The sequence below is a fragment of the Pezoporus wallicus genome, unplaced genomic scaffold (assembly GCF_028554395.1).
Source record: "Pezoporus wallicus isolate ANWC-B61680 ecotype Strahan unplaced genomic scaffold, APGP_CSIRO_Pwel_v1 contig_9238, whole genome shotgun sequence".
Taxonomy (NCBI): Eukaryota; Metazoa; Chordata; class Aves; order Psittaciformes; family Psittacidae; genus Pezoporus; species Pezoporus wallicus.
The window spans coordinates 1,274,648-1,300,841 of NW_026636792.1; the positions used below are offsets into that span (position 1 = coordinate 1,274,648).

Below are 26,194 nucleotides of genomic sequence, written 5' to 3' on the forward strand. Positions count from 1 at the left end.
CACAGGGCATCAGTTTCAGATGTGCATCTGTCACGGGCTGTAAAGAGGCTGAGGTATACTTGTTAAAACTCTGTTTATGAGAACTCAGCCAAGTCTCAGGGTCAAAGGGTAAATATATGCTTTTTTACTCTTTGTTTTTCTTATTTCTGTTTTTTTCCCCCAAGCATCTAGGTTTTGGCCTCACCTTGGGGAATCCTTGGGGAAGCTGCTGTTTTACACAGCTCTTCAGCACAGTAATTTCTAGGCATATTCTCAAAGGACTGTGCCTAACTGGCATTTTTTTTATTGCTGTCTTAGCAAGTCTTTTTCCTGATGCATCGATTTCCTAACTTATCTTTACAAAGGGCTCAAATACTTCTGAATGAAAACCAGCACATAAGTAATCAGTAGCCCATTTGCATCTCTCACTTTGTTTCTCTCACTTTAACCACATCATCAACTCTATTCTACATCAACAAACCTGCTTTTTTTCCCTCACTGCTTGTGTCAGATAATCAAATCCATTCAGTACACCTGAGGCTGCAGTGTTCGAAAGCAGCTGAGGATGTTGGTCACTGGAGACCCCGTTTTCCAAGGCAGCACTTTGCCCAGAGGACATCCTGCATCAGTGGTCCCTGACTTGGGGTGGGGAAAAACCCACTCCTCAGCCAGAAAAGTTGCACCTTCTTGCAGGTGGAGGTTCAGGTGCTCGGGCAGCCCTGAACTGAGCCAGTTGAGTCTGTGTCTGGGATATTATTCAGGTCTTGGTGGCTGGTGGAGCCACTGCCTCCTGCCTTTAGGTGACAGCTCAGTGGCTTGGGGACTTCTCCAGGAAGCATTCCTGTGACCTGCTTCAGCAGCTGCTGCGTTCTGGGGTCTTTGTTTAGTCAGATGTGGTGGGCTAAACTGAGTAACAGGGCTGGGAGAGAGAGTGATTGTTTCCTTCAAGTCAGAGCACTGGGGACTCCTCCTTCCACATTTTCACTCTGCAGCAGGAGGAGATACCACAAGTGGACTGAGACTTCAGTCCCTGCCTGTTGCTGCTATCTTAAAATCACCTGGGAGTTGTATTTAGTCAAGAAAAGCGCTGCCAATGCAGATGTCATGGACATCACTGTGGTCTTCAGTCTCTTCTATTCTTTGCACACACAGCGTCAAAAGCTGTTGACAGTTCCTCTAACAGAGGTTCAGGAACAGTAACCTTCAGCATGGCAGTAATGGGCAAACCGGGCACAGCTGGCCTTCCACTGGCAGCAGTGAACAGGGAAAAGGATGTCCTCCCATTTTCAGAAGGAAAGGGGAGGAGGTAATTCTTCTATGAGCTATCATCCTACTGCCAGAATTAAATCTCCTTTACTGGCTTCATTGTAGTGGTAAAAATTAAATACATTACCCAGCTGTTTAACTGAGTACAACATCCAACCATAGACCAGGTCTACAAAAACTGGTGCTCAAGTGGAGGACAGTGGAGGGCACAGGGTACCCCAACCCATCACGTGCCTGTGTGTGCTAGTCTCCTGCTCGCTTCTCTTTGAAATAGGAGAGGTGTATGGAGGGGGGCTCCTGTCCAGCACAGCTGCCCCAACCGTTTCCATTGGTTTTAGCTTTTAAAATTGTGGTGACTTCCACTGCCTTCGTTTTATTTCTTTTCTTTTTTATTAAAAAGAAGCTGCAATAATAGAGTTGTCAATGGAGCACACAGGAGCTGCTTTACAATAACAGGCGTATGTTCTACTTTCCTTTTATATTTGAATTTTGCCATGTGTGTTTTCTTGTGGTTTTGAATTCAAAAGAGACATTGTTTTCTAGCCTAGGCTTCCCATGGGGCCCTGATTTCTAACTGTATGTGACTTCCAACATTCAACTAATTCCTTTGTGTGTTAGTGAAACCAGAACCTTTGATGGAAACTCAAAACCAAATCACAGCTTGATACTGTGATTCACACTCTCACAAGTTGGGCTGGGCTGGAGATGTGCTTCTGCTGCAATTCAAACCAGCCTGCCCAGGAAGATTTACTGTTGGTACATCAACATCAAGGGAGTTGAACTGGTCCTTTTCTGCCCACCTTCAGCAAAGGGGAAGTCCAAGGGATGAAGCCCTGTGTGTTTGCATTTCCATGGGCAGGCTGTCCTGGACTTGCATGATGGAGCCAGCTTGTGCTGTGCAACTAAGGTGAGAAGAGAACTGCTGGGTAACAGTGCAGATAATTAGTTACTGGGAGAATTTAACCAGAGATAAGTTGTGCCCTCTCTTGCTTGAAGTCTTTAAACTGGGTCTGCATCCCTCAGTGAAAGGGATGCTGTCACCCAGATATTATGGCTGAGTGAGTGCAGCTTGCCCCTAAGGGAAGAATAGGCAGGATAGCTCTAGGGTGCAGGGCAGTGAACCAAGTACCTGTGGCATTTTCCCATGTGCCAAGCTGCTTTGGGTGAGAGGTGAGTGACACGTTCTCATTGAAACTTTTGAGCCCATTTCAGAGTATGTTTCTTTTCATAAAAAGTAATTTTGGCAGAGGTATGGGGAAGGAGGATTTACCAACTGGTTTGAGGGTGATGCCTGTGCTATGCAGAAAGCTTGGGTTATTCCTTGGATTAGAAAGGATTAGAAATATGCCTGGATTAGGCATATGTAAGATTTAGGCTACTTTTTCCATGTATGCTGTCACTGCAGGAATGTACATGGGGGAGTCTGTGCAGTAAACCCAAGCTGGAATTTGTGGCTGTTTGCCATGAATGTGGATGCTTCCAGCACAGCAGTAACACTGACATAACTCATCCTGTTCAGGATGCACTTGAATATCCACAGAAGTCCATGCAGGGTAGATAGTGTCCTGTAAACTCACATCTGAGCTGTCTGTTCATGGGCTTCACCACACAGCTAAACTGCCAGTGCCTCCCTCCCTCTCTCAAGACCAGCGTCTATTGAATTGGAAGTGGCTCATGCCAAGTGGTGACTTGTGCTTGGGTCTCCTGTGTCTTGGGCGGTGTTGTGCTCATGGGGCTGATCGCTGTTCAGGGGAAGGGGACTGGACTCCTCCTGCTGCTGCTCCTCAGTGAAAATTTTCTAGGGTCTCTATTTCATTCTGAAACAACTGTTGAAACCCCGATGCTTCCAGCAGACCTGAGTTGTTCTCCCTCTTGAGCTTGCCTTGTGTTATGGGTTTCAACATGAGGAAGAAATTGGGGAGGAGAGAGATTTCTGGGACTTGCTTTTTTTGATTCTTCTTTCTTTCTTTTCTCTCTAAAATGCTTTTTGGCCTAGAATCTTTCCGAAATCTGGCTGACATTCAGTCAAATAGCCAGTGCTTGGGTATGGTTCCTGGACCCAAACCCACCTCTCAGGATGCCCAGCACTAACTCCTGGCAGAGGGCTCAGCTCAGGGGATCTGGTTCAGTGCAGCCATATCAATCATCTCAGGCTGAACTGAGTAACTGCAAGATGCTCTTGCTGCTGTCCCGTCTTGCCCATTGTCAGCGTGGTTGCTGTCAAACTTTGTGCCGTATCTTGGTTGCATAGCATGATGCTCCTGGGGCTGCATCACACCCAGCTATGCAGACTTGATCTCTGAATCCCTGTATATGTACATATGCAGCAGTCATATGCATAGTGTTTCTTTTAAACTTTCAGCCAAGGTAGTCAAAGCATCTTGAAAACAGGATCAGCTCTTCACAGGGTAGGGAAACTGAGGCACAGAGAGGAAACAACTTGTTTATGTTGCAATGTGAGGTCAGTATCCGGACTGTTGGGAACAAAACCCCCAAGAGCTGCCATCAAAGTCTGAGACCTGCATTTTAACCCCATCTGAAAGCAGATATCCCAGTTAGGCGCTGGGAGTCTGGTTGTCATTTGCTGTAAGGAGCAGCAGAGCAAATGAGATTCAGGCCTTGGAATTTTGACAAAATTGTCACCAAAATAAGAAACACTTAAAACTGAGTATAATAAAAACTCATCATTTAGCAGAATCAGATGTTCAAAGAATTATCTTTGGAGGCCTTCTTAGACTGCTTTGGTAAGGAGCAAAAAGCACCAAGGCAGAGATTTCCTTCTGGTTTGCGTTCTTTTGCTATGTCCCAAGTACATTAAATTGAACAAAAACATGTGACAAGATTCAAGTTTGTTGCTCAATGTCAGCTCTAACTGAAGCAGGCAGGCAAGCTGCTACATGATATGGTGTCTGGATGAAGTCTTTGTCTTAATTACTGACAGCTATTGATATACCAGTCTTCCTGAACAATACAGTGAAATTTTCCATCTTGGTAGGAATACTGCTGTTCCCCCAGAATGCTTGAAATTGCTGCAATCAAAGGGTATTAATAATGAGAATTAATGATCAAATCCGAGATGCAAAGCTGCTTCCACCAGGAAGGGAGTAGAGGGGCACCACAGCAGCACTGTTCTAAGCTGGGGCACATCTTCCTCTTGTCTGCTGTCTGAAAATACTTTTTGGCTCAGAAAACAGCCTCGGGGCTGATGAAGAGTCTGAGCAGGGCAATAGTTTGTGGTGTCAAAAGCTCTGAGACAGGGGTTCAACTCTGTAACCTCTTGCTGTTTGTAGAGGAAGGTGGGCGTTGGATGAGCTGGGCCTCCTTGCGAGGGCAGTGGTGCCACAACCACGTGCCGCTCCTGGTGAGCTGTTCGGTGCTTTCTTATCTCCTTGTGTACAGCAGGAAAAGGGAAGCAGTAGGAGGAAGTGATTTCTCACGCGGCTTTGTATTTGCTTCTAATTAAACGTTGCTGGTCAAGCTCTGTTTTCCCACTTTTCACTACTGGCCCGGGATGGTCCCTCTGAATCACACCGGCGCTGTTCTCACAGCTGGCCACACACATGCACGCCCAGTCTGGGGGGAAGCTGGAGTGACTTCCACAGGGAGATAGCAAGTAATATGCAGCAGTTAATGGAGTAAGCCTCGTGTTACAGTGAGCTGAAGCAAGCAAGAGAACTGATTACTTTCAAGCAAATAAAATCACCAAGACTAGAGAATTCATTCTCCAGTTTTATATTTTCCTTCTGGCAGCAGCTTGCATTGTCTAGACAGGAAGATGTGTGCAATCAACTTTAAAGATGCAGCTTTATACCTCCCAGGGGAGAAAAAACTAAATTCCTGACAGACAAAGCTCTTTTGGGATGAATGGGAACCAAATTACTCTCTTCTTCTCTCTAAGGAAATCAGCCTCTGTATTACACAGGTTCTTAGAGGCTTTTCTGAAACCTGTCAATTGAAGAGGCAAAGGCAGAAGCTTGCAGTGCCAGTGGAAGCTGAGGTGCTATGGCTGGTGAGATGTGTTACCACGCGCTCATGCTGTTTGCAGAATGAGGTCAGCAATGCCTGCAGCAAGACAGAGCACAGGGGGACAGAGACTTCTGGTTTCTCACTGCACTTTGGCTGCCCATCCCCTGTGGGGAAAAATCATTGCACCTTTCTGCCCTTGCTTCCCCATGTAAGAATAAGGAGTTATCTCCTGTGAAGCCTCCTTTCTCTTGCCAATAATATAATTCTGTATAAAATATTATTTAAATTCAACTAAAGGTGTCCAAGATTCAAAGATCTAAATTCTGCAGGTTTTACTAAATTCCCTCTGTATATGCATATATTGTATCTGTAGGTGACTACCTATAGAATCTTTAAGGAATTAACCTCTCTTTCTGCCTGTGCTGTCAATTAATCACTTGGTTATAACTAAGCAGTGTTGCAGGCTTCACTTGTGCAAAGGGATTTGCTGTTCGTGCAGCCCTGTGTTTTTAAACCTCCTAGCCAGAGGCAGTGCCAGCTGTGTGGATGCAAGGTTTGGTTCATCTGAACGCTGAGGTAGGGAATGATTTAGATGTGAATTTTAAACTCTGGCTTTAAGTGCTTGTGCATTTTGAGCTGGGGTCTTTGTAAGAACTCGGTTTTGAAATAGCACAGGGTTAAAAAAAAGTGTTGTTTTATATGCCTCATGTGTGGTCTCGATGGTTGCGATTGCTGGTACTGTCACAGGAGTTGTGTTCAGGTGGGTAACTGGGCTGCCAGTACACAGGAGCTAAATTTTTTGCATGCAGAATTACACACGTGCCATTCCTGAAAATGGCACTTCAATAGCCCCCTCTCCCAAATTTGCCTGGTATTGATCCACAGGTGGAGTGCAGAATGAATGAATTTTATTTATGCAGAGGAGAGCCAATGATTTTAATCATGCCACACATTTCCATTTTGTTTAGAAACCAAATTGTAGCAGCAAACCAAACAAGAAAAGTCTTGTTTTCTGAATGATGTTATTTGTTTATCTGCCAAAGTGCTTTGCATTTCCTCAGGTCACAGACCAGCCCATGTCTGGCTATGGTAATATTGTAAGAGTTATGCAAAAGCAAAGTTTAAGAAAAATCTTTCAACTGAAAGAAATAGGATCTTAAAATCCCAAAATAGAGTATGGAAAGGTACACATCATGTCTGGCTTCTCTTTCCCCTTGTGGCAAATGTGACTCAAAGGAGTTGGTTTTTTTCCAGCTCGATCTGTGTACAGTTTGGGGGAGTTTTATTGTGAATAGGTCACCTTATAATACACAAAAATATTTCCTCCCAGAGTTCTGTATTCATAAATCTCTCTCGATTCTCACTCTCTAGAAACTGAAATCTGGATGATTTTGTTTTCTTCATGGAAAGAAGAGTGAAAAAGAGTGAAGGACCACCTTGGCGTGGGGCTGGTCCCCTGTTCTTGTCTGTGCTGCATCTCCTGCTGCAGCTCCCCTCAGGCAGCTGCAGGGCAAGCTGCTGTCCCCCTTCTGTCAGCTGAGCAGAAGAGTAGGACTGAAAACCTGAGACTTTAGAGCATTGTGGTTGTTGCTAAAGAAGGAAAGAAAAAGAATTTCAAAGTAGTTATTTAAAAAATGTTTTCAGTCTTCACTTCTCTGTAGGATTCTTTAAGGGCCACTTTTACTTCTTTGCTCTACCAAAGAACAGATTGGCATTATGGTTAAATACTAAAGCAGCTGCCTAGCATAGTGGAGGTGTTTATTGAGAGTACCATAGTTCTTTTTTGAGGAGGGAGCATAGATCTGAAACCTACCTTTAATGTGTTCTTTCATTCTAGCTCATGATGATTTTTTTCTATATAAAAATATATCACAAAACACTAATTTCTGTCCCTGCACAGTAGGGTTAGCATCACTGTAACACTGATAAATAGAGAGGTTGCATGACATGACTGAAGCTATGTAGTAAATTGGTTGCAGAGCTGGGTGTAAAACTGATTTTAAAGTTCCTGGAGCATTTCTGTGGGTTGTCCATCTTTGTCTTTTGTTCCTAAGTCACCCTGATGAGTTCTTAGCAAGTGAAAGGTAGATGGAAATGTTTATGGCAAATGATCATCTATAATATCCTTTAAAACTTAATCAGTTAGCTCAAGATAAGGACACACCCTTTTATTATGGGGATGCTTTTCACTTTCATATATATTTTTCTCTTTGTATTTCATTTTATAAAGCTATTTTGATTTGACAATGAAGTCATCCCAAAGAATTGCCATAATGCCATAAATTACCAAATAATTATATTACTTTCTTCCACTGATCAAACAATTTATTTCAAATCTGGTCCTCCAGAGGAACAGAAATCCTTTTACTACGTGTTTTATACCCCTTTGTCCAGCAGATGAAACAAACATTGCCATATGAACATGCAATCAATTCTTCTCTTCATTAAGTATGTATACATTTATACAGACACACACTCACGCACATATGTATTATTAGAAGACCATGAGTATTTTTGCCTTGGGAACTCATTCTATACATGAGCAAACACCACTCAAAATTACTTTTAAAGGTGGCCAGTATTAAAAACTGTGTATGTAGCCAGTTCTGTTACAGCTGCTACTGACTGTGCTCACTGGGGGCAAATTTTCCTTTGTAATTTATTATCTGTTTTCCTCCATTCCAGTCTCTCACCTAGAACTCTGGGATTTTGCTCTGCCAGGAGGGAGGGTAGAGTGAAAGCTGCTTTGCTGTCATTGTAGTAACTGCTCCAGCCCAAAGGATGCTCTTGTCATCTTAGCTGGATCCACAAAGAATTACTCTGTCAGGCGTGACAATAAACATGCTCAGTACTTAAAAAATGCTCTTCTCTCCTCCCTCTCCCCTTGTAAAGACAAAATGGCTTTTGCTCATACAATGGCTTTTTATTGAAGGCCAGGAAATCTTGGATTTTGAAAGTACCATGCTTAGGATGAGTTTCAGTATGGCTCCCAGAGGACCTGGGCTTAATGTGCCTCCATGGAAAAATAGGGGGTGATTCTTGCATTCATGCCTATTCCAAGTAGATCTATCATTTTGACCTCTGTTGCCTTTAATCTTCCATACACTCTATCCATTTTTAAATCTCCCCATGGCTGCCATCGTATACATCACATTCTTGGCAGTGCTGCTTCTCCAGTACCAACCCTTATGCTTGCAGTCCGGCTCCACTCCTCCAGCTAGCTCCCAGAGCCAACTGGCATGTCTGCACAAAGCCTTGTACCCTGTTTTCCCTCCTCACCATCTCCTGAAGCTCTGTGCGAGTGAGTTATCGTAGGTGCCTGAGCTGCGGCCGGGCTGGATTCTGTAATTCTTTCTTGCACAACTCTCACTTAAGGCCTGTTGACTTCAATGGGGCTATTCATGTAAGCGGAGGCTACAAATTCAGGCCCTTGGGTTGTAAGGTCTCTGGGGCATAGGCCCTGTCTTTGTATGCCTTGCAAATATGTGCTAGATGAGTAATGATAGCTCAGAAGAGTGAGTGTCGCTTTACATTTGCCATACTGGAGGAAGGTTGCCAGGATTGCACTGATGCTGCTTGTGGTCCCCTTCCAGGGGGGAATTAATCCTTCTGTGCAAAGATACCTCCTGCTGACTGGTGAAAAGAAAAAAAAAACAACTGGTTTAGCCATGAATATCATTAGCTTAATCTTCTTTTCTCTGATCTTCCAGTACTATTTGTTTTGTATGGCTTCATCAAGGTTTTGTATGTGGACAGAATAATTGAAAACAAATTTAGCATGTCTCAGACCATAAAGTTCCCTTTCAGCTAGATCACTAGCTGTGCGGTAGATAAATGTCTGGTTTTCATTTTTGGTTATGTGAGAATGGTTTGATTTGTAATTTTGAATGTTAATATAGAAGAGGAAATTTCCTCGTCTCCTGGTCTATGGAGGCATTCTGGGTTTCTTGCTTCTCTTGCAGCAAATGCTGTTTATAAAAAGGTTATTTAGTACAGAAGAGTATGTTTATGTCCTTGAACCCTAGAGGCCCCACTCTCTAAGGTCAACTAAGACCTCCTTGTGCTGTACAGTCGCAGCAAAAATGCCATCTCTACCTATACAGATGGTATTTTAATGCAGTGCAAGAGGATGGCTGAGGGTGAGCCAACAACTGGAGGAAGGGTGAGTTTCTCAGAGCAGTGAATCAAGACCAGTCCATCTAAGTGATTTCAGGAGAACAAGAACATACTTTCTGTTAATACCTCTTAAGAATTCTGCAGACAGAGAGATTTGTAGGGTGGAGATGTAGGTACTAAAAGGGAGCATCCTCCCTGGGCGAAGAGGCTGATGAGCAGAAAATGCAATGCTGTGAGTGTTGAAGTTGATGCTGGTGTTTGGGGCTGGATTTAGGAAGTTTTGAAATAGGTGTTGATAACTGGGTAGAAAATGAGACATCAGAGGGCAAAGAGAAGAGTAGAACTTTGAAGATGAAGGCAGGCAGCTTATGTCTGGTATGAGGGGGATGGGAAGCGGGAGAGTTGGGAAGCTTGGTGATACGAGCGAAGTGGGAGGTTGGAAGCACAATCCTTCTGGCTGGGTTTGAAATGGGTTTGAGCTGGGGCAAGGCTGTGAGTGCCAAAGCCAGAGAAAGGGATGTGGCAGGGATCATTAGTTTCTGAAATGTTTATACATGGTTTAACTTTTCAGTCCTCAAAATCACAGGCACATTCACTAGATACTTCCTGTTTAAGGGGGAAAAGAATGTCATTTGTTTTAACTGCAGTTGAAGTAGGAATCAAAAGCTGAGCTGAGGCAAAGAAATTTTACTGAATGTTAGGCTGGACAGAAAGTAGGGTTTGCAAGTTGAGTGTCACATAGGGACTGGTTTAAAGCCCCTTGTGTCAATAGGCATCTTCCATTAGCTTTGACAAGGTCTGGAGAGGGTGCATATGAGAGTACTATGTGTATAAATGCAAGCCAGAGACTTCTGTCCTTACTGTGTTTCCTGCTGACAGGAAGCAGGAATCACTGCCCAAGGCTGCAGGTGGAGGGAGTCAACATGGCTTTGCAGTTTTATCCACCCCACAGAGAAAAATCCTTTGAACCTCATTTAGGAATCAGTCACTGTAAATTACGCAAGTGTACTCAAAAATGTGTCTTTTGAGGGGATTTATCAGTCTGTTTTGGAGACAACAAATTTCTGGTAATCAAGAGCTTGTCTGGTATTTTTTTGTCTTGATATATTTAGTATAATAACTATTAATTGCATGCTTTCCATTATCTCGCTTCCCTATGTATTGTGGACTCCAACAAATACTTTTAAGAGGATGTTTGTCTCTCAGAGTAGGAGAGTCTGTACTACAGATAGCTTTATGTTTTTCCCCGTATCTATATATGTCTGTAGATAATTTGGCTTCCTGACATGAAGGCATTGCAAGCCCTGTGTGTGATAATAGATTATTTAATGTCTTGCCAGCTTCACGGTTACATGGAGAGCAAACCCTTGGGCCTTCAGATCTTCATTGGGACAGCAGATGAACGGATACTTAAACCTCACGCTTTCTATCAAGTCCATCGCATAACGGGAAAAACCGTCACCACCACCAGCTATGAAAAAATCATTGGCAACACCAAAGTTTTAGAGATCCCATTGGAACCCAAAAACAACATGAAAGCAACGTAAGCACATTGCTTTTTATTAACAAGGTTGAGGAGGATTAAATTGTCATTTGAAGTTCCTTCTCCTTGGAAGGAGTCACTTAAATGAATAATGATGCCTGCTCTGGACGTACTCCCCTTTCCAAAGCATTGGAATGATATACGAGTGTAAGATCCTTTTTAAGAGCACATAAGCAGCAGTTACAAGCTCCTAGGTAAAAGCTGCTTACAGAGTTACCAGTCATCAGCTGACGATGCAGGTATTTTTTACTCTTAACACCAATTGACTGTATTGCAGTCATGTGTCATCTTCAGTGTTAGAATGGGGCACCAAGGAAAACAAGATTCTGATCTAAAGTCCTTTTGCTGCAGGGACACGATGAGTAGCAAGGAGCAGTAGGCAGTGGAGGAAAGGTGTGCAATTCATTTTGGATTTGAAGGAATAAAAAATATCTCTTCTGAACTCAGCCAAGTTTCTCTGGCCATGAAATTGCAGTCTCCCGTTGTAATAGGTTAACAGAAAAGCAAGTACAGGCACATCTTTTCTGTATTACTCCCTCCAGTTTTATGGAGGCAGAGGGATGAGGCGGGCACCAGACTGAAACTTCAGGCTTGAACGTGTGCCAGGCAGCAAGAGAGTGATTGCTCTGCAGAGGGAAGAGCTGTATCTCCATCCTTCAGAGGATACTGACAAAATTAGCAGAGCAGCTGTGTTTTTAAGCCCCCTGTTCCATCACAAAATGCACATTCTTTCTTTATACACAACCTTTTTTTGGTCAGAAAAGTCAGAAAATATACCTCATTCCTAACAAGTAACCCCGGAGTAATAAACCCTTGCACACAAACAATGGTGAGGAACAACGTGGGTGTAGGAAACAGCTTGGGGTTTATGCCTCCCAAAATGTGATTTTAATTCATATCAAAAGAAGAAGAATGGTCTGTCTTTAAAATTGATATCAAAATGGTTTGTCAGTGCCTGTTTAATAGCAGTGCTCACTGCATCCTCTGAGGAGTGTTGCTGAGCTGAAGAGCTTAGGTTCTCTAAATATTAATTGCCACATTCTCTTAAGTGTGGCAAGTGTGTTTGCTGGGTTACGCTGGACTCTTAAGAAGTTAACCTGCACTTACACCAACTTTAAGTTGCAGTGCTGGTTCAAGCAATCCTAATCTCTTTATTGCTGCTCAGCCCCATTCTGCTTTCTACACCCTCCCTTTCTGCAGGGACTTGGTGAATGGGAGCAGAGAACCATTTTCTGCTCTGCCAGGCTATTGCTTTGCTGGGAACAACATTCCTGGGCTCTGGAGGATGACACAGTGACCTGGGCCAGGGCAGGAGAGGCCAGCTCTAGTGGTAGCACCTACTTTGTCCCAGAGAAGGAGAGAGCAGTCTAGTTGCTGCTTTGGAGTTGAATTCAGTGCTTGCATTACAAACTGAGGGAAGATGTGCCTGGGTGGTACATACAATTAGCTGCTTCAACTGCTGTGATTCCCGTGGAGCTGAACTGATTTGCCCACATGCAGGCAATAGCTGCTGTGCAGTCTCTAGACACTGAGCTGTTTGGAGAGCTGGTGGTGGAGGCTTTCATGCTCTCTAGCTCACAGAGGGCTGCAGCACAGGCTCAGCTTATTGCCTGCCCCAGTGTGCACTTCTGGTTCTGGTTCACTCTCCCTGTCCCAGCATGCTGGGATGAGCTTTGCCATGTTTTCCCTTCTGCTTAGCACAGAGGGGAAACAAGACTTGGGGGTTTAATGTTTGGAGAGTGGCTTCTGCTGTCACCAGGGTAAAGGCCACCCCTAGCCCTCAGCTGGGACATGCTTGGGACCCATTGAGCCACCAGGCCCAGATCCCTTGGGGATGGTCCAGCAGCATCCCTCACTCACTGTATGTCTGGGATTTCTTCCCCTGGAATTGCTGAAATGGCAATATCTAGATCCTAAGTTGAGCAGTATTTGGAGCTGCTCTTAACCCAGGGATCAAAGCAAACCAGCTTAATCCTCTTGACTGTCACCTATTTCCAAACTATTTGAGAGCAGCAGTGTTAAGCTAAACAGCATGTGTGTTTGGCAGCATTGACTGCGCAGGGATTTTGAAGCTGAGGAATGCAGACATTGAGCTGCGCAAGGGAGAGACAGACATTGGCAGGAAGAACACCCGCGTCCGGCTTGTCTTCCGTGTGCACATCCCTGAGTCCAATGGCAGGATCATCTCTCTGCAAGCAGCATCAAACCCCATCGAGTGCTGTAAGTATCTCCTGAGATTTGATCCTTCTCTGTCTTCGTAACAACGAATGTCATGTCCCTCTGCTTCATGCTGATGCAGTGGAAAAATCCCAATGTCCTCAGATAGACTCAAAGTGCTCTGTTTTTCCTGCACACTGGGTCTGTGCCACCATTTGAGTGACCTGCAGCTCCTACCTATGTGCACTCACTTTCCTGAAACAAGCTTTGGTGGCAGGTGGCTCTTCATGATGCTTATAATTTGTGAGGACGACAAGGGACTTTGGGGCTTTGCAGAGTTTGTGTTGCTGGCTAGCGGCTCTTCTCTGGGAGCAGGGAGCCAGTGTGAGTATGCATACAGGGGCATATATGCATTCCCCTTGTTTGTGTATGAGCATGCAAGCTGTCTGCCTTCCTGGGAGGGGATTCACTTTGAGTGGAGGCACAGCCAGAACTTGTTATCTGCAAGCTGGCAGGTGGTTGAGGGCTTTGAATTCAAACCTGGGCCAGATCCCAGCACTGTGGCCAGTCCTGCCTGCGGAAGGAGTGACCTTTGATGTGAGCTGTGGCAGGAATGCAACTGAAATGGAGAAACAAGTTTGATGTAGAGGCTCAAGAGCATCCTGGTTATTGTTTTGTGTAGATGTCGGTGCTAAGGGGTGTACAGCTCAGGAGACTGCAGCTGAAGCAGGGAAAGCCTGGGTTGTTCTGGTATTCCCCTGAGGGATAAAAGAAACCCTGAGGTTTGATTTGAGGAGCAAATCCTATCAGTGTGTAAGGTGAGAAACCTGCACCTCCCACTCATTTCAATGTACAGGATCCTGAGAAAGAGGCCTCTGATAAGGTGCCACCTGTGTTGCAGTCATTTCTGGAAGGGCTCTACCCGCCTTGCTGGTTCATGTGCATCCTGTGATGCTTTTTGTTGGTAAATGGCAAATTTTCAGCGGTTTGGGGATTTCACAAATACACAATGAACAGTTTTCCTCTACCTTTGCTAAATGACTCACCCCTTTAGCAGAACCTGTCTTGCTGTAAGTCATGTGAAGAAAGTCATTGAAGAGTTTCTCATGTGTGAGTTCTATTTATTGAGATGCAGCTTTACCTAAATAACTGCTTAGAATACGAGGGGAGCCAATTTTGGATGGGAAATTGAGAGAAATTGTGGTTAGTGAGTTACTGATGGCAGCTTTTTAAAAATCAGTATAAATGAATGAAACAAGGCAAGGCTAAGGAGAGGATGGTGGATATGTATGATCTTTTGGCAGTGTTTGAGAAGATACTATTGGACCATTTTAGCAGCTGAGTGAAGTCTCTGGGCACTGTGATGGGGAAAGGAGTGGGAGTAGCCACCACCTTTCTCCATAGGAAACAGTTACGATCCTGTATGGGACCAGATGGCTTAAACAATAGCGGCCTCCACCCCAAACGTGTCCCTGCTGAAACAAAGGCCCATTTGCTAAAGGAAACAGTAAGCTGCAGCTTCTGTGGATGGGAAGGCAATTGTGGCAAAGGATCACCTGGTCTCTCCCTCAGTTTCTTTTCTGAGTGGAAACAGCCCATTCCTGCCTGAAATGGGGAGCTACTTGGGTGGGGAAACTCAAGGTGTAACTCAGACATACAGGAAAGTGGCACAAGCCCAGAGCAGAGGGTGGATGGTCCCTGGCTCATGCAGGGACCCCTGCAGATCACACCCCAAATATGAGTTAGCCGGGCATTTCTAAGACCCTTCCACAACTGCGCTTGCTATTTGCGCCCTTCACCAAAGATTATTCAAGCAGAAATCTGGTCATGGTTTACAGAATAAGATCACATTTTTCTGAACTGTATGTGCACACCTCATTTGCTGTGCAATGACTGCTATTTGCGGTGGCTTGGTTAAGATGTCCAGGTGTTTATTCTGAGATGCGTTTGCTTTGATGAGTCTCAGGGGCATAAAGAAGAGCCAAGTGTGGAGATACCAGGATAAGTGGCTTGGTTTTCTGTTTTTTGTAATTAAAATATGAAAATGTTGGTTGCACAGAGGACAGCAAAGCTCCCACAACAAAAAAGTGTTTGTTCCCCAAGTTAAAAAAAAAACAGTTTTATTTGTATGGTACTGGATATAGTGGCAGTTTGGAGAGATAAGTTAAGGACTGTTCATTTCTGAGCTCATGGAAGCAGAGTATAAAGTGATCTGGAGTAATAAGCTGCTTCCATTTAGTGTGTATGTTGCATATTTAGCCACATTTTTGCATTTCAGTATGACTTCCTGATCTCAGCCCGGTTCTGGGAAGTTGGTTAAAAACATCAGTTGGTTCAGCCAGCATTAGTAATGCAGGCTAAGTCACCCTAGAGATGATAATCTCAGTTTCTTCCAGACAGTCTGCACATGTGGCGGAGCTCAGACTCAGGTAAATTCACGTGCTCTGCCAAGAAGGGGCTTTCTCCTTGTGTCCCGCTTCCCACCTTTGTGTGCTGCTGGGATTCTCTTTTTTTTGCCTTTGTTTGCTTTTCCTTTTGGCCACGTGGGAATCCCTTATCCTCAGGGACTGTCCCATAAGATCTCTCCTGTCTGGTAGTTGTTAATAATATCCCTCTGGGAAAGCCCTAGTAAGTAGCAGATTTAAGATAACTGGCCATTTCCCTACCAGTGGGGCTCCCCTGAGAGCACTGTTGCTACCAACAGAATATCTGAATGCTCTCCTCAGCAGAAGCTGATCCTGGCTAAAAACTCCCACTGGTGTCAGCAGATCATTAGCTGCAATGAAGCAAGAACTGTGAAGTATCTGCTTTTCACAGGGCGATTTGGTTCCACCTCATCTGTGTCACATTCAGCACTTGACAGGTTTTAGGAGGGGATTTCACAGGTTCAAAGCATCATCCGGAGCCAGTTCCTCCCCAGGCAGCTGTGTGGGAGGACCAAGGAGGTGATATGTTATTAAACCATCAGTTATGCCTTAAAAGGGACCTCATATCCAGACAAGCCTGCACATTCAGCAGCTCGCAGCTTTTTTCTCCTGTTGCCTGTTGATTTGTTCTAAAGCCACTGAGGAGGCAAAGGCATTTGAAAGCCCTCTGATAATTGTAGCAACAGGTCGTCTATTAGTTAGGGACAAAAAGCCACCCTCTGGCAGATGTGGTGCTGGAAAAGTGAGAAGAATCCCTTCTCCTGGGTGTTGCTCCATGCTGAAACGGCAGCAAGCCCTATAGGCACTGTGTGAGATGTCCCTGGGATCCAGAGCTGATGGGTGTGTGCAGCAGCGTGTTGCTCCTCTGCACACCTTGGTGCTATTAGTCACAGTGCAGTCGTGCGGGGCTGGGCTTTAGGCATAAGCCAGCTTGTGTTAGATGAGCTCTTGCTGGGCCAGGCAGGGCTATCACAGAGCTGCTATCACAGAAGGTGTTGAAATCACATGTATTCAAATACCTTCAAATGCAGCCCTAATAACAATCAGCCACTTAGCAAATCGCACAAGGAGGGGTTTGCTGTTTGCAGACCTGATCATTGCTTTCGAACCATTAAGGAAATTTCTGTAACTATTAATTTGCTCTGATTTACACTATGACCTGAAACGCATTTCTCAGTGAGTGATTCTCTGGAGTTTCTGTTTCTCCAGAGGAGGAGAGTGTTTCTACTCCTCAGCTGAAACATCCATGTAGCACAGAAGGAGCAGTGTTGAAGGGAGTTCAGAGTAGCCACTTAAGCACCAGGAAGGTAGCTTGGTTTACTCCATGCTGTCAGCAACCAAAAACTGCTTTATGTGAGTGTCTGTGAGATGTGGGTTTAAGGCTTAGGAGTTGTCATCCACACTCTGTGATGGCTTTTATTCTAATGGATCCTGGTTAACTCTTCCTTTGTTTTGTGTAAGCTATGTTTGCTGATAGCAGGCTGTGCTCATAAATCCCGTAAAATGCAAACAGTTGCACTTGGCACGAGAGATGGAGTCTAAAATCTTGTTCTTATAATAGAATCCCAAGGTGTTAAAAAAACAAAACAAACAAACCTCATTGCTAAAGAACTGTGTGTCCATCTGAGGAATTTAAATAGTTTCTATTATTGACCATATTTTGTTCCACTAAATTGGGTCAAATATCTTATTTCCCTTTAATCAATTTCCCTGGAAGTTTCCTTTATTTTTCTCTCCTTCTAGTAGGTTTTCCCATAATATTAGACAATCTGACTCTATGATATGTGAAACATTAATAACTACAGAGGAAAGAGCTAGTCATGTAGAAGAATGTTGTCTTGGCAAACCAGCGAGTGCTTTTCCTTGGCTGGGAGCTGTGCTGGTTGGAATACAATGGCAGGCGAGAAGGAGCCCTAGTTTATTGAGACAAAAAAATAGAAACGAATGGTCTCTTTGCACTTGCGAGAGACCCATTTGCAAGTTTAATCATAACCACGATTATTATGTGAGTAGAATGGTTTCCAGCTGAATTAAAGGAATTTCTTTTGCCTCCTTCATTTCAACTGCCAGGCAGTCACAGAGTTTGCCCTAAATACAGCTGACCCAAAACCCGGTGCTTTTCCTAAAGTGAAAATATTCTCTCTTACAGCACAGAATTTGAAAGCTAATTCTGACAACATGTGCCACTTTTAATGTGCACCCAAAATATTTCAGTCTGGAAGGTCTGAGTCAGACAGAAGGAAAATGCCTGCCCTTTTGCAGGCTGCAAGCCTTGCTATGAGGATGAGCTCCTGTTTACTTCTTGTCTGTGCAGTACCACACTTGGTAAAACCAAGCACCCCAGCGTAATACGCAGAGCATGGATTTCTGAGCATAACTGAAGCTCATCAGATCTCCTCTGCAAGGGATTAAGGGGAAATGCTGTGCGTACCCGCAGAGATGATTGACAGAGAAGTGAACCGAGGCCATGGTTTTCCTGTCATTAATCACACGCCGGTTTGGTGAGCTGGCTGCAGTTCATAGAAAGTATCATAGTTATCTGACACTGCTGCCATCAATGGTTGTCACTCCTCCTCTGCAAGGACATCCTAAATTCTGTGCAGAGAGAGATGGAGAAAAGCCCTCTGTTTTTTGTGCTTTTTTTCTTGGATGGCTCTACACAAACTGCTGGATAAGTCTTGCTGGCAACAAATTGGAAACTGTTGCCATTCATCCTGGGTTCTTCTTTTCATAGCTTTAGGTTTTCAAGGTTCCCCATCTAATCACAAGGGTTGCTTTATTTACTTGATTCTCACCTAAGCATTCCACTGCCCCATGTGCCAACCAGGAGGTAAATCATCCCATCCCTCTGATTAGAAGATTCCTGCCCTCAAGGGTGCATTACCAATATCTGTCTGCCTGCTGGAGATGTCTTCTGTCCTCGGTTCTCCCCTGGCTCTCTTACTGCAGCTCCCCAGCCTTTGGCTCTCCTCCCACAGGAGAGCTCAGGGTACTTCTGCATGTGATGAACAGGATCAAAGTCTCTCAGGGCATTAATGTGTTGGATAAGCATTGGGCACAGGAGTTCTTCTCCTATCCATCCTACCCCAGGCAGGCATGTTGTGGTAATGAAACATGGTGTGACAGGAGGAATGAAATATTTACTTTGGCTCATCCAGGTTTGCACTGAGGTGGAAGAATTAATCCCACTACAAATTACACCTCTGCTATTGCTTTTAGGGGGGAGATGGTGTTAGCAGTAGACATCCAGCTCTATCTGCTCTTCCCAGATCCAACAGAAATCAGTGGCTGGAGCCAAGAGCCTTTGGGGGTTTGGAAAGACAAGTCAGGAGTGGTGAGTCATGGCTTGAGGGCTTCCAGCAAGCTGGGATGAGCTGGGGCTGCCCTGGGCAGTGTAAGGGCAGGGGGGGTCCAAAGAGGGACCTGGGCATGTGGCCTGGGGAGACCGCTGCACTGGGGTGCAAGACTGCACCTCTTTTAGGTAGCCACGTTTTTGGGTTTACTTGGCTTGTGATGGCAGTTTGAGGTAATAAGAGGTGATGCTAGCTTTGATCCCACTGAGCTGCAGGTGAGCCTCGGTTCTCCTTGTGATCGCCCAGGGTAAGTTCTCTCCTGAACTCTGGTCAGCTATGGGGATAACAGGTAAGCTCTGGATTCAGTGTTGCAGCTGTCAGAAAGACTGTGTGGAGCATATTTCATTCTGGCAGCTATTCTTTGGCTTCTCTTTACACAGAGGTTTGCATGGAGGCTTTAAGCTGCTCTGCACAAGGTGGCACTGAGATAGTGCACTGATAGATGGAGGCTGTAGAGTATCTCTGCTCTGGAAGTGTTGGTCAGACAGTGCAGAGTTCACAAGCCTGTTCCTCCCGAGAGGAAGATCATGTCAGTGTTTTTGCTTTGCCTGCATTACCTGATGCATCGTTCTTATTGCACATGTGGGGAGAGAGATTGCCGAGACGGTTCATCTCTGGAGGCTGTTAAGAGACATTTAGCTTCAGCTAAGACTCCTCATAAAACGAGTCAGCTTTCGGGCAAGACAAGGCAGTGCCTGGAAGCCCTCCAGGCACGTAGAAAGAAGCACACTGCTCAGGCAGGGCTAGAGCTGCTCGTCCCAGGAGACATGTGCAGGAGGAGCTCTGACGGGGAGAGCTGGGCAGCACGGGGGAAAAGGGGCTCTCAGGTGGAGCTGCGATTACCTAAGGAGTACATTAGGGAATACAGCTGAGGTTGTCACTTGGAACCTGGTAGCAGCAATGGATAACACTGTCCTGGGGCAGATGTGGAGCTGCAACAGACTTATCCAGGTAATCAGTTGTTTCAAGACATCCCTTCTTTTCCCTAGAAGCCAAACAGTCTCTGCTGAAAAAAGGAGCAGTTATGGATGCTGCAGGCAGGTGGGAAGCAAGAAACACCTTCACCCTGCTGTAGCATGCTTCTTTGCAGTCAGCCTATAGGTTTGTGTGTCCCATGTGAAGAGTTCAGCCTGCTGACTCAGAAGTTTAGGCCATCTTAACTTTTCCCCCACGTGCTGGCACAGCGAAAGGGGACAGAGGCTTAACCTTTGGGTTAAGGTGAGCCTGGGTGGGCTGTGGGCAGTGGCTGGGTGATGTGAGCAGGGGCAACAGGGCAAGGGGCTGCTTCCATCTCGGGTTGAGGGTCGTTGGAGGTGGGCAGTGCTCTGAGACAGCAGCTCCCTTTCTTCTCTTGTGTCGCTGCATGCATTGTATTTCTTGGCACCATGTATCCATGACATCTTGATTTGCAGACAGTCAAATAAAATAGAAGAATAATGTCCCCTGTTAATAGGCCGACACACTGCTTCAGGCCAAGTGTGAGTATTTCTATAGCATTTGCTTTGCTGCCTTATGTCAGTAACTGTTGCCATTGAAAGTAAACACCCCAACTGGTTAAATCAACAGGGTTTTGTTTATTCAATGCTCATAAACTCCAGTAGCTATAGGTCACTTTATGAAGTGCCAACCCCTGGGGGAAGAGAAGGAGTAGTGTGAAATTACTGCATGCAGTCCACCCATCATGAGTCTTAGAGGAAGGGGATTTATTGGCAATTAATATTTCTTGCAGAGGGCAAAAAAAGTAATCCTATTGAGGCAACTCTGTGTTGAACCTTGAGCCTTTTTACTGGTAGAAATAGGGTGAAACCTTCTTATAGGCCTGGGTAAATAAAAAAAGATCTTGGAAAATGAAAAGTGGGTTTTTATTTTTGAGGAAAGGGTTTGCAAACTGCCTAGTGGGAGAAGATTGCACGTAAAATGGGCGAAGAAAACCTGGTGCTCAGTAGGTACCTGAGTGTCTCCCATCTTTCCCTTTAGCATGATACCTGCATTGAGAAACTCAGCTGAAGCACTTCCAAATGGTATTATTCTGCAGCACATGTAAAGCACACGTGGGTTTTTGACATCCACAAGCACAACCAAATTTGTGTCAGGGCAGAAGCAGTTTTGGAGATGCCCGTAGCCTGCTTGTGCTGTAGCCAAGCTGCTGGCCATGGGGCTGTAGAAGTCTGGAGCCGCACCAGGGAACCCACAGAACACTTCTGCCCATCGCAGGCTTCCAGGCAGCGCTGCTGAGGCTGCCCCAGCTTGGCTGAGGGGCACAGAAGGGTATTTGGCATTTCCTAAGAGCTGGGATGCACGTTCCCAGTGAACCGGCTGTCCTCCTGGCTCCCTGGTAGGTCGCAGCATACACAAACACTGTGCTCTATGGAAGTTGGACAGAGGCTTGGTCTTCAGCAGTCATTTCCAACTTGCCGAGATCCAAAAGTAATTAAGATGAGTCAGACGGTTATTTCCAGGCTAAAATTTGTCCTTCCTCATCCTGAAGAAACCTTGAGAACCACTGATCTGTGGGATGTCAGCATAAAGCTCTCTATTAAGACACTGAAATCTGAAGGAGACATAAATTAACCTGGAATTTTGATGATTTGGGATGCTTTGGAAGTGAAATTTGGGGACTGAGTAGGAATAAACAGTGTCCGGGGCAAAGCTTAAATACATTTTCTCTTGACTGTTGTAGACATGGTTTTGATTATTGTTATTTAATCTTAAACTTTTGAGGTTACAAATCTCTCTTTGTGATAAATCCAATTACGAACTCATCAAAAATTTGAGGATTTAGGGAAAGGAATTAATCAGAGTCCATGTGAAAGAAATTAGCAGCTTCTGTGAAAATAATCTGAATATATATTCTTAATTGTCAGTATCTTAGCCCAGCTGCTGTTATGTATTTGAAGGAAACAATGAGTCATAAGGTTGTCTTAAATAGATCTTTAAAACTGCCTCTCAAATGTCACAAGAAAGTTACAAATATCAAATTATCGATATTTTTAACAAGAGCAATATTTCCATATCACGACTGGCAGAAGGAGTTCACCTGAGCTTGTCCGTGCTAGAAGAGTTGCTCCCCACTTCTACAGACACCTGTCTGACAGCTTTAATGCTTGTGTTTTCCTACCATATACGCTAGCATTTTCTTCATATGGTGAGAGAATTTGTACAGCTCTCACTGTGGCCAAGACCTGCTGGGTTTTTGGCCTTCTGAAGGTTGCACAGCAGTAAACCAGTGCTGGGCCCAGGTCACAGAAAGCACAGCCTTGTCTGTGTGCAAGTGGAGAGCTAACACATAGGATAGCGTTTAATTCTTTTTGGCTCAGCAGCCAACGGTGTTCAGCAAAGGGAAGACACAAGGGCTCAGAGTCTCTCTTGGGAGCAGGCTCTTTGTCAGAGAAAGTTAAAATGCAGCCAAGGCAGCTGTTAAATCGATGAGCAGCATCCTCCAGAGGCTTTTCCAGTTGGGGTGGATGAATCTGGAGGAGTTTGAGTGCAGGTCATGAACTCACAGCTCACCAGACCCAAACTGCTGCCCACCTGGTCTCGTCACAGGGAAGCTTGTGATGTCTTCCAGCTGTCTGCATTGCAGGGAGCAATTCTCGCATCTTCACTTTCATCTTCTCCTGCACCTTCTTAGCAAACAGTTGGAAATGGGCTTGCAGGGATGGTGAAACAGGACTTTGCTTCTCTGACCATGCAGATGGCTGTTTTAATGGGATGAGAAGGTGGAGAGATGGTGCTATCCTGGTTTTTTGACTGGGGAAATAGAGAATAACTTGGTGAAATCACACTTCAAGTTTGTGGCCAAGAACAGTAAAGACACCAGACAGCCTTGATCACATACATGCCTATCTGGCTTCCACCCTACCTTTTCTTTCGTTGCCTTTTATAATGATACTCAGTCTGCAGCACAGGCCCTGCTCCCCAGATGTTCAGGCCTCTGCATAACATGCTTGAAAAGCCCTGGCTGCAGCAGTCCTGATGTGACCCCTTCTGCTTGCAAATACAGCTTTGTGATTGCCCCTCTTGTTGTGTGCACAAGGCTCGATGCCTGCACATGGAGACAGTGATTTTGTTGGCAAACATGCTGTTCCAGGCCGAGGGTAGTCCCTGCTCTGTAGGAGGCAGTGGACTTTTGTAGAAAAGGTTTATTTTTACTTTTTTTCTGAAGGAATTCAGTGTTATTCAGTGGAATCCTCTCTGCAGGTGGAATTTTTGGGCTCCAGGGCTGCAGTGTGCCTGCACTTGAAAATTTGGCCATTTATTTGGAAACAGACATGGGCAAGTTCCAGCTCATTCATCCAAGCTGTCCTTTCTCAAGGACAAGGAGTAAGGCCAGCACAGCTGAAACGCTGCAGCCAGCTCCTGAATGTTTCCAAATAAAATGCCTTGAGTAAGTTTATTTTTCCCTCTCAAACCTAAATTTAGCACCCTGGAGAAGCTGCTTTGGCAGTCAGTGGATGGTAACGATGACAAGATCGATCTGTGGATAGTTCTGGGAAGATTTGGAAAGTCCTGGTAAAACGAAGTTGGTTTCATTCATGTCTGCAATTTATCCACAGCCCAAAGGTCTGCTCATGAACTTCCAATGGTTGAAAGGCAAGATATTGATAGCTGCCTCGTTTATGGAGGACAACAGATGATCCTGACCGGACAGAATTTCACAGCAGAGTCCAAGGTGGTGTTCACAGAAAAAACATCAGGTAAGGCAGGGTTTTTTCCTAACTTTCCCTAGTAGGATAAGGAAAATCTGTAGTGCTGATGCGTCCCATGGTCTCATCCTAAGGTTTGTGCTCATGAGTAACTCTACTTGAGTGAGTAGTCCCATTCAGGTTCGTGTAAGTAAGACCAAATCACTTGACCTAACCATGTGAGTAAAATTAGACCTGGGAGCAAGTATTTGTCTTATGGGTTCACAAGAATACAGACACTGGGAATCAGCAGGAACAGGATATGTTATCAAAGAAATTAAATGACCATTGCATGTTTCTCTGTGCTTGTTCAGTCTCATGTTTAGTGAATGGTGCTGCAGAAATCATAACTGGAGTTAATATTTTTTATTGATGTGAACTCCAGGCAAAGACTGTGTTTTCTTCCATTTAGATATCTGTGGTGGAAAATGTACATAATATGTATTATCAAAGTGAAATTATTTTTGTACACATACTGAGATACACGAACACATCACTTCATCTTCCATGGTATTTTCAGGTATTTTTATAGAGGCTCAGACTGTAGCAAAACAAAACCAATTCAAAGAGAAAGGCCAAAGGCCTCCTGTTACAGCCTAGTGCTGCTTTTTTCCCAGTAGAGCTGCTTCTTTTAAAACATGTTTTGCCAAAGTTTTCAGGTAACCTTGCAAGCTCTTGAGCAATCATAAAGGGGAAATGAGTGGCAGACTGTAGATTCTCTCTCTTTTTCCCTTTCATATGAGTCTACTTATTTGCTTGACTTGCAGAGAGCCAGTACATGATGGTTCCAAGCCCTCACTGGTGTTGGATGAATGTAAATAAATAATAGGAATAAAGAATGGTTACCAGGAGTTATTTAGTTGCCTAGCATCACCTTTACTGCCTTTCCTGAGCTCTGTATGTTGTGTTTTCATAATGGCATACTATAATGAACATTACTTGATCTCTAACTAAAAGAGTAACTGACCCCAGAAAAAATACTTAGCATGATCTAATGGTTAAGGTGGGCAGCAGAAATCCAGGTCCTCTTGTATACAGGAGGAACAAACAAATCCATTCTGCTGAAGTTACCTGTTTTTTCAGAGCTGAATTGTTTGTAATATCATATGCATGCAGGCATTTCATTTCAGCTCACTAGGCAGTATGTGTATTTTATTGGATTTTCAAAGGCTTTTGCTAAAGGACATTGTTTCTTTGTAAATGGTCTGGACTTGTTTAACTTACCCTTCATTAGGCTTGATTTTTGTATTCTAAATACTGTGCTCTGCAAGGATAATAACAATGTCCAGGGATCCAAAAAGCACTTTGCAAATATGAAGTGCTGGGCTCTGCCATCCTTTACTCCTGTTGATTCCAGTGAGACAAGGGACTCTGCAGTACAAAAGGCATCAGCCTGTTTTATGTAGACGTTGTGTTCCCTTTGTGCTATTAAAAAATCATGTTGCTCCTAAGGTTTTTTTGTCAGTAAACTGAGGTAGAGGCAGCTTCAGTGATCGATCTCATGACTTGCAAGGGATTAAAAAAATTGCATTGCCCACGTGAACAGCAGCTGTATGATTTATAGGGTAATGCCAAAAAGTAAGAATTGATCCAAAAATCAACATAATGTGGACATCAGCTGGTGACATGGGGTGGGGCAGGAGGAATCAAGTTGTGGGTCCCTGTTTCTTCCCACACCACCAGCAAGCCATGCTATTTTACAGCGAGAATGAAAGGCTCTGGGCCTCTGAATTGTGGAGGTTCAATGAGCCTGTGCAGTCAGAGCAATTTTCTTGGCACCCTGTATTTCCTTTTAAGCCCGTGTATTAATTCCTTCCCACTGTGCTGCCACTGTTCCGTCAATGTCAGTGAATCATGAAGGTGCATGGGAACATGCTTGGCAGCCCATGACAGTACCTGTCCCAAGAATGTTTTGCAGTAACTAAAGGAGATGATACACTAAAAGGAGGTAGCTTTTAATGCCATTTCGAGGAAACAGGGGGAGGGTGTTTTGGATGTTTCCATATAAGAGCAGAGAAGGCTCTGGCTGGAATAGATGTTAGAAAGTAAAAAGAACAACAATATTTTCCACACTAAATCTAAAGCTTTTCTTCACTGCTGGGGAAACTACATTTTTGTTGTTCTTTTTTTACCTCCTGGTAGCGGAGAGCCATGCCTTATCCCAGCGGCAGTGCCCAGTCTGGAGCAGGGATTTGCATGCTGGTGTTCCATATCCGGCTTCCCCACCACCCTTCGGTCTCTGCAGGCAGTCTCAGTCTGCTGGACTTTGAATAAATGACTGGCAGAGAGGAATTCACAACATGGGAGGCCCAGAGTCAAATCTTTGCTCTGAATCAGAAGTCTGTGTAGTTTGCAGTGGGTTATCTGGGGACCCTGCTGAAGGCAAGCTAATCCTCTGTGTATACACGCACTGCGTTATGCTGCAGCGATACCTCTTACAGATACACTCTGAGGGGCTTTTAAGTGAAGATTGCTTTCTTGAATAGGTATATCTTAAGGTGAGGAAGGTTAAGAAGCTGAGCTGGATATGCAAATTGTGCAGGGGCTGATCAGACTCTGGCTGCAGCAGATAGAGAAATAAGCCTTTGTACTTGGGTTGTCCAAGGTTAATGAGAGTCCCAGGCTTGCATGAAAATTACGGTCTTAAGCACCTGCAACTTTCAGGTTGCCTCACTGTACATTGCAGACCATTTTAATTATCAC

General features: G+C 44.6%; 1 protein-coding gene across 5 annotated transcripts in view; it reads left to right on the top strand.

Annotated features, from left to right (window-relative positions):
• Positions 1-26,194, top strand: part of NFATC2 (nuclear factor of activated T cells 2) — an 86,356-nt gene that overhangs the window by 15,798 nt on the left and 44,364 nt on the right. For all 5 annotated transcript variants that reach the window (XM_057401701.1, XM_057401700.1, XM_057401699.1 and 2 more), the window contains exons 4-6: positions 10,668-10,870; positions 12,918-13,090; positions 23,363-23,503. In XM_057401701.1, the coding sequence (XP_057257684.1) occupies positions 10,668-10,870; positions 12,918-13,090; positions 23,363-23,503 (517 nt within the window). The remainder of the gene's footprint in view (positions 1-10,667; positions 10,871-12,917; positions 13,091-23,362; positions 23,504-26,194) is intronic.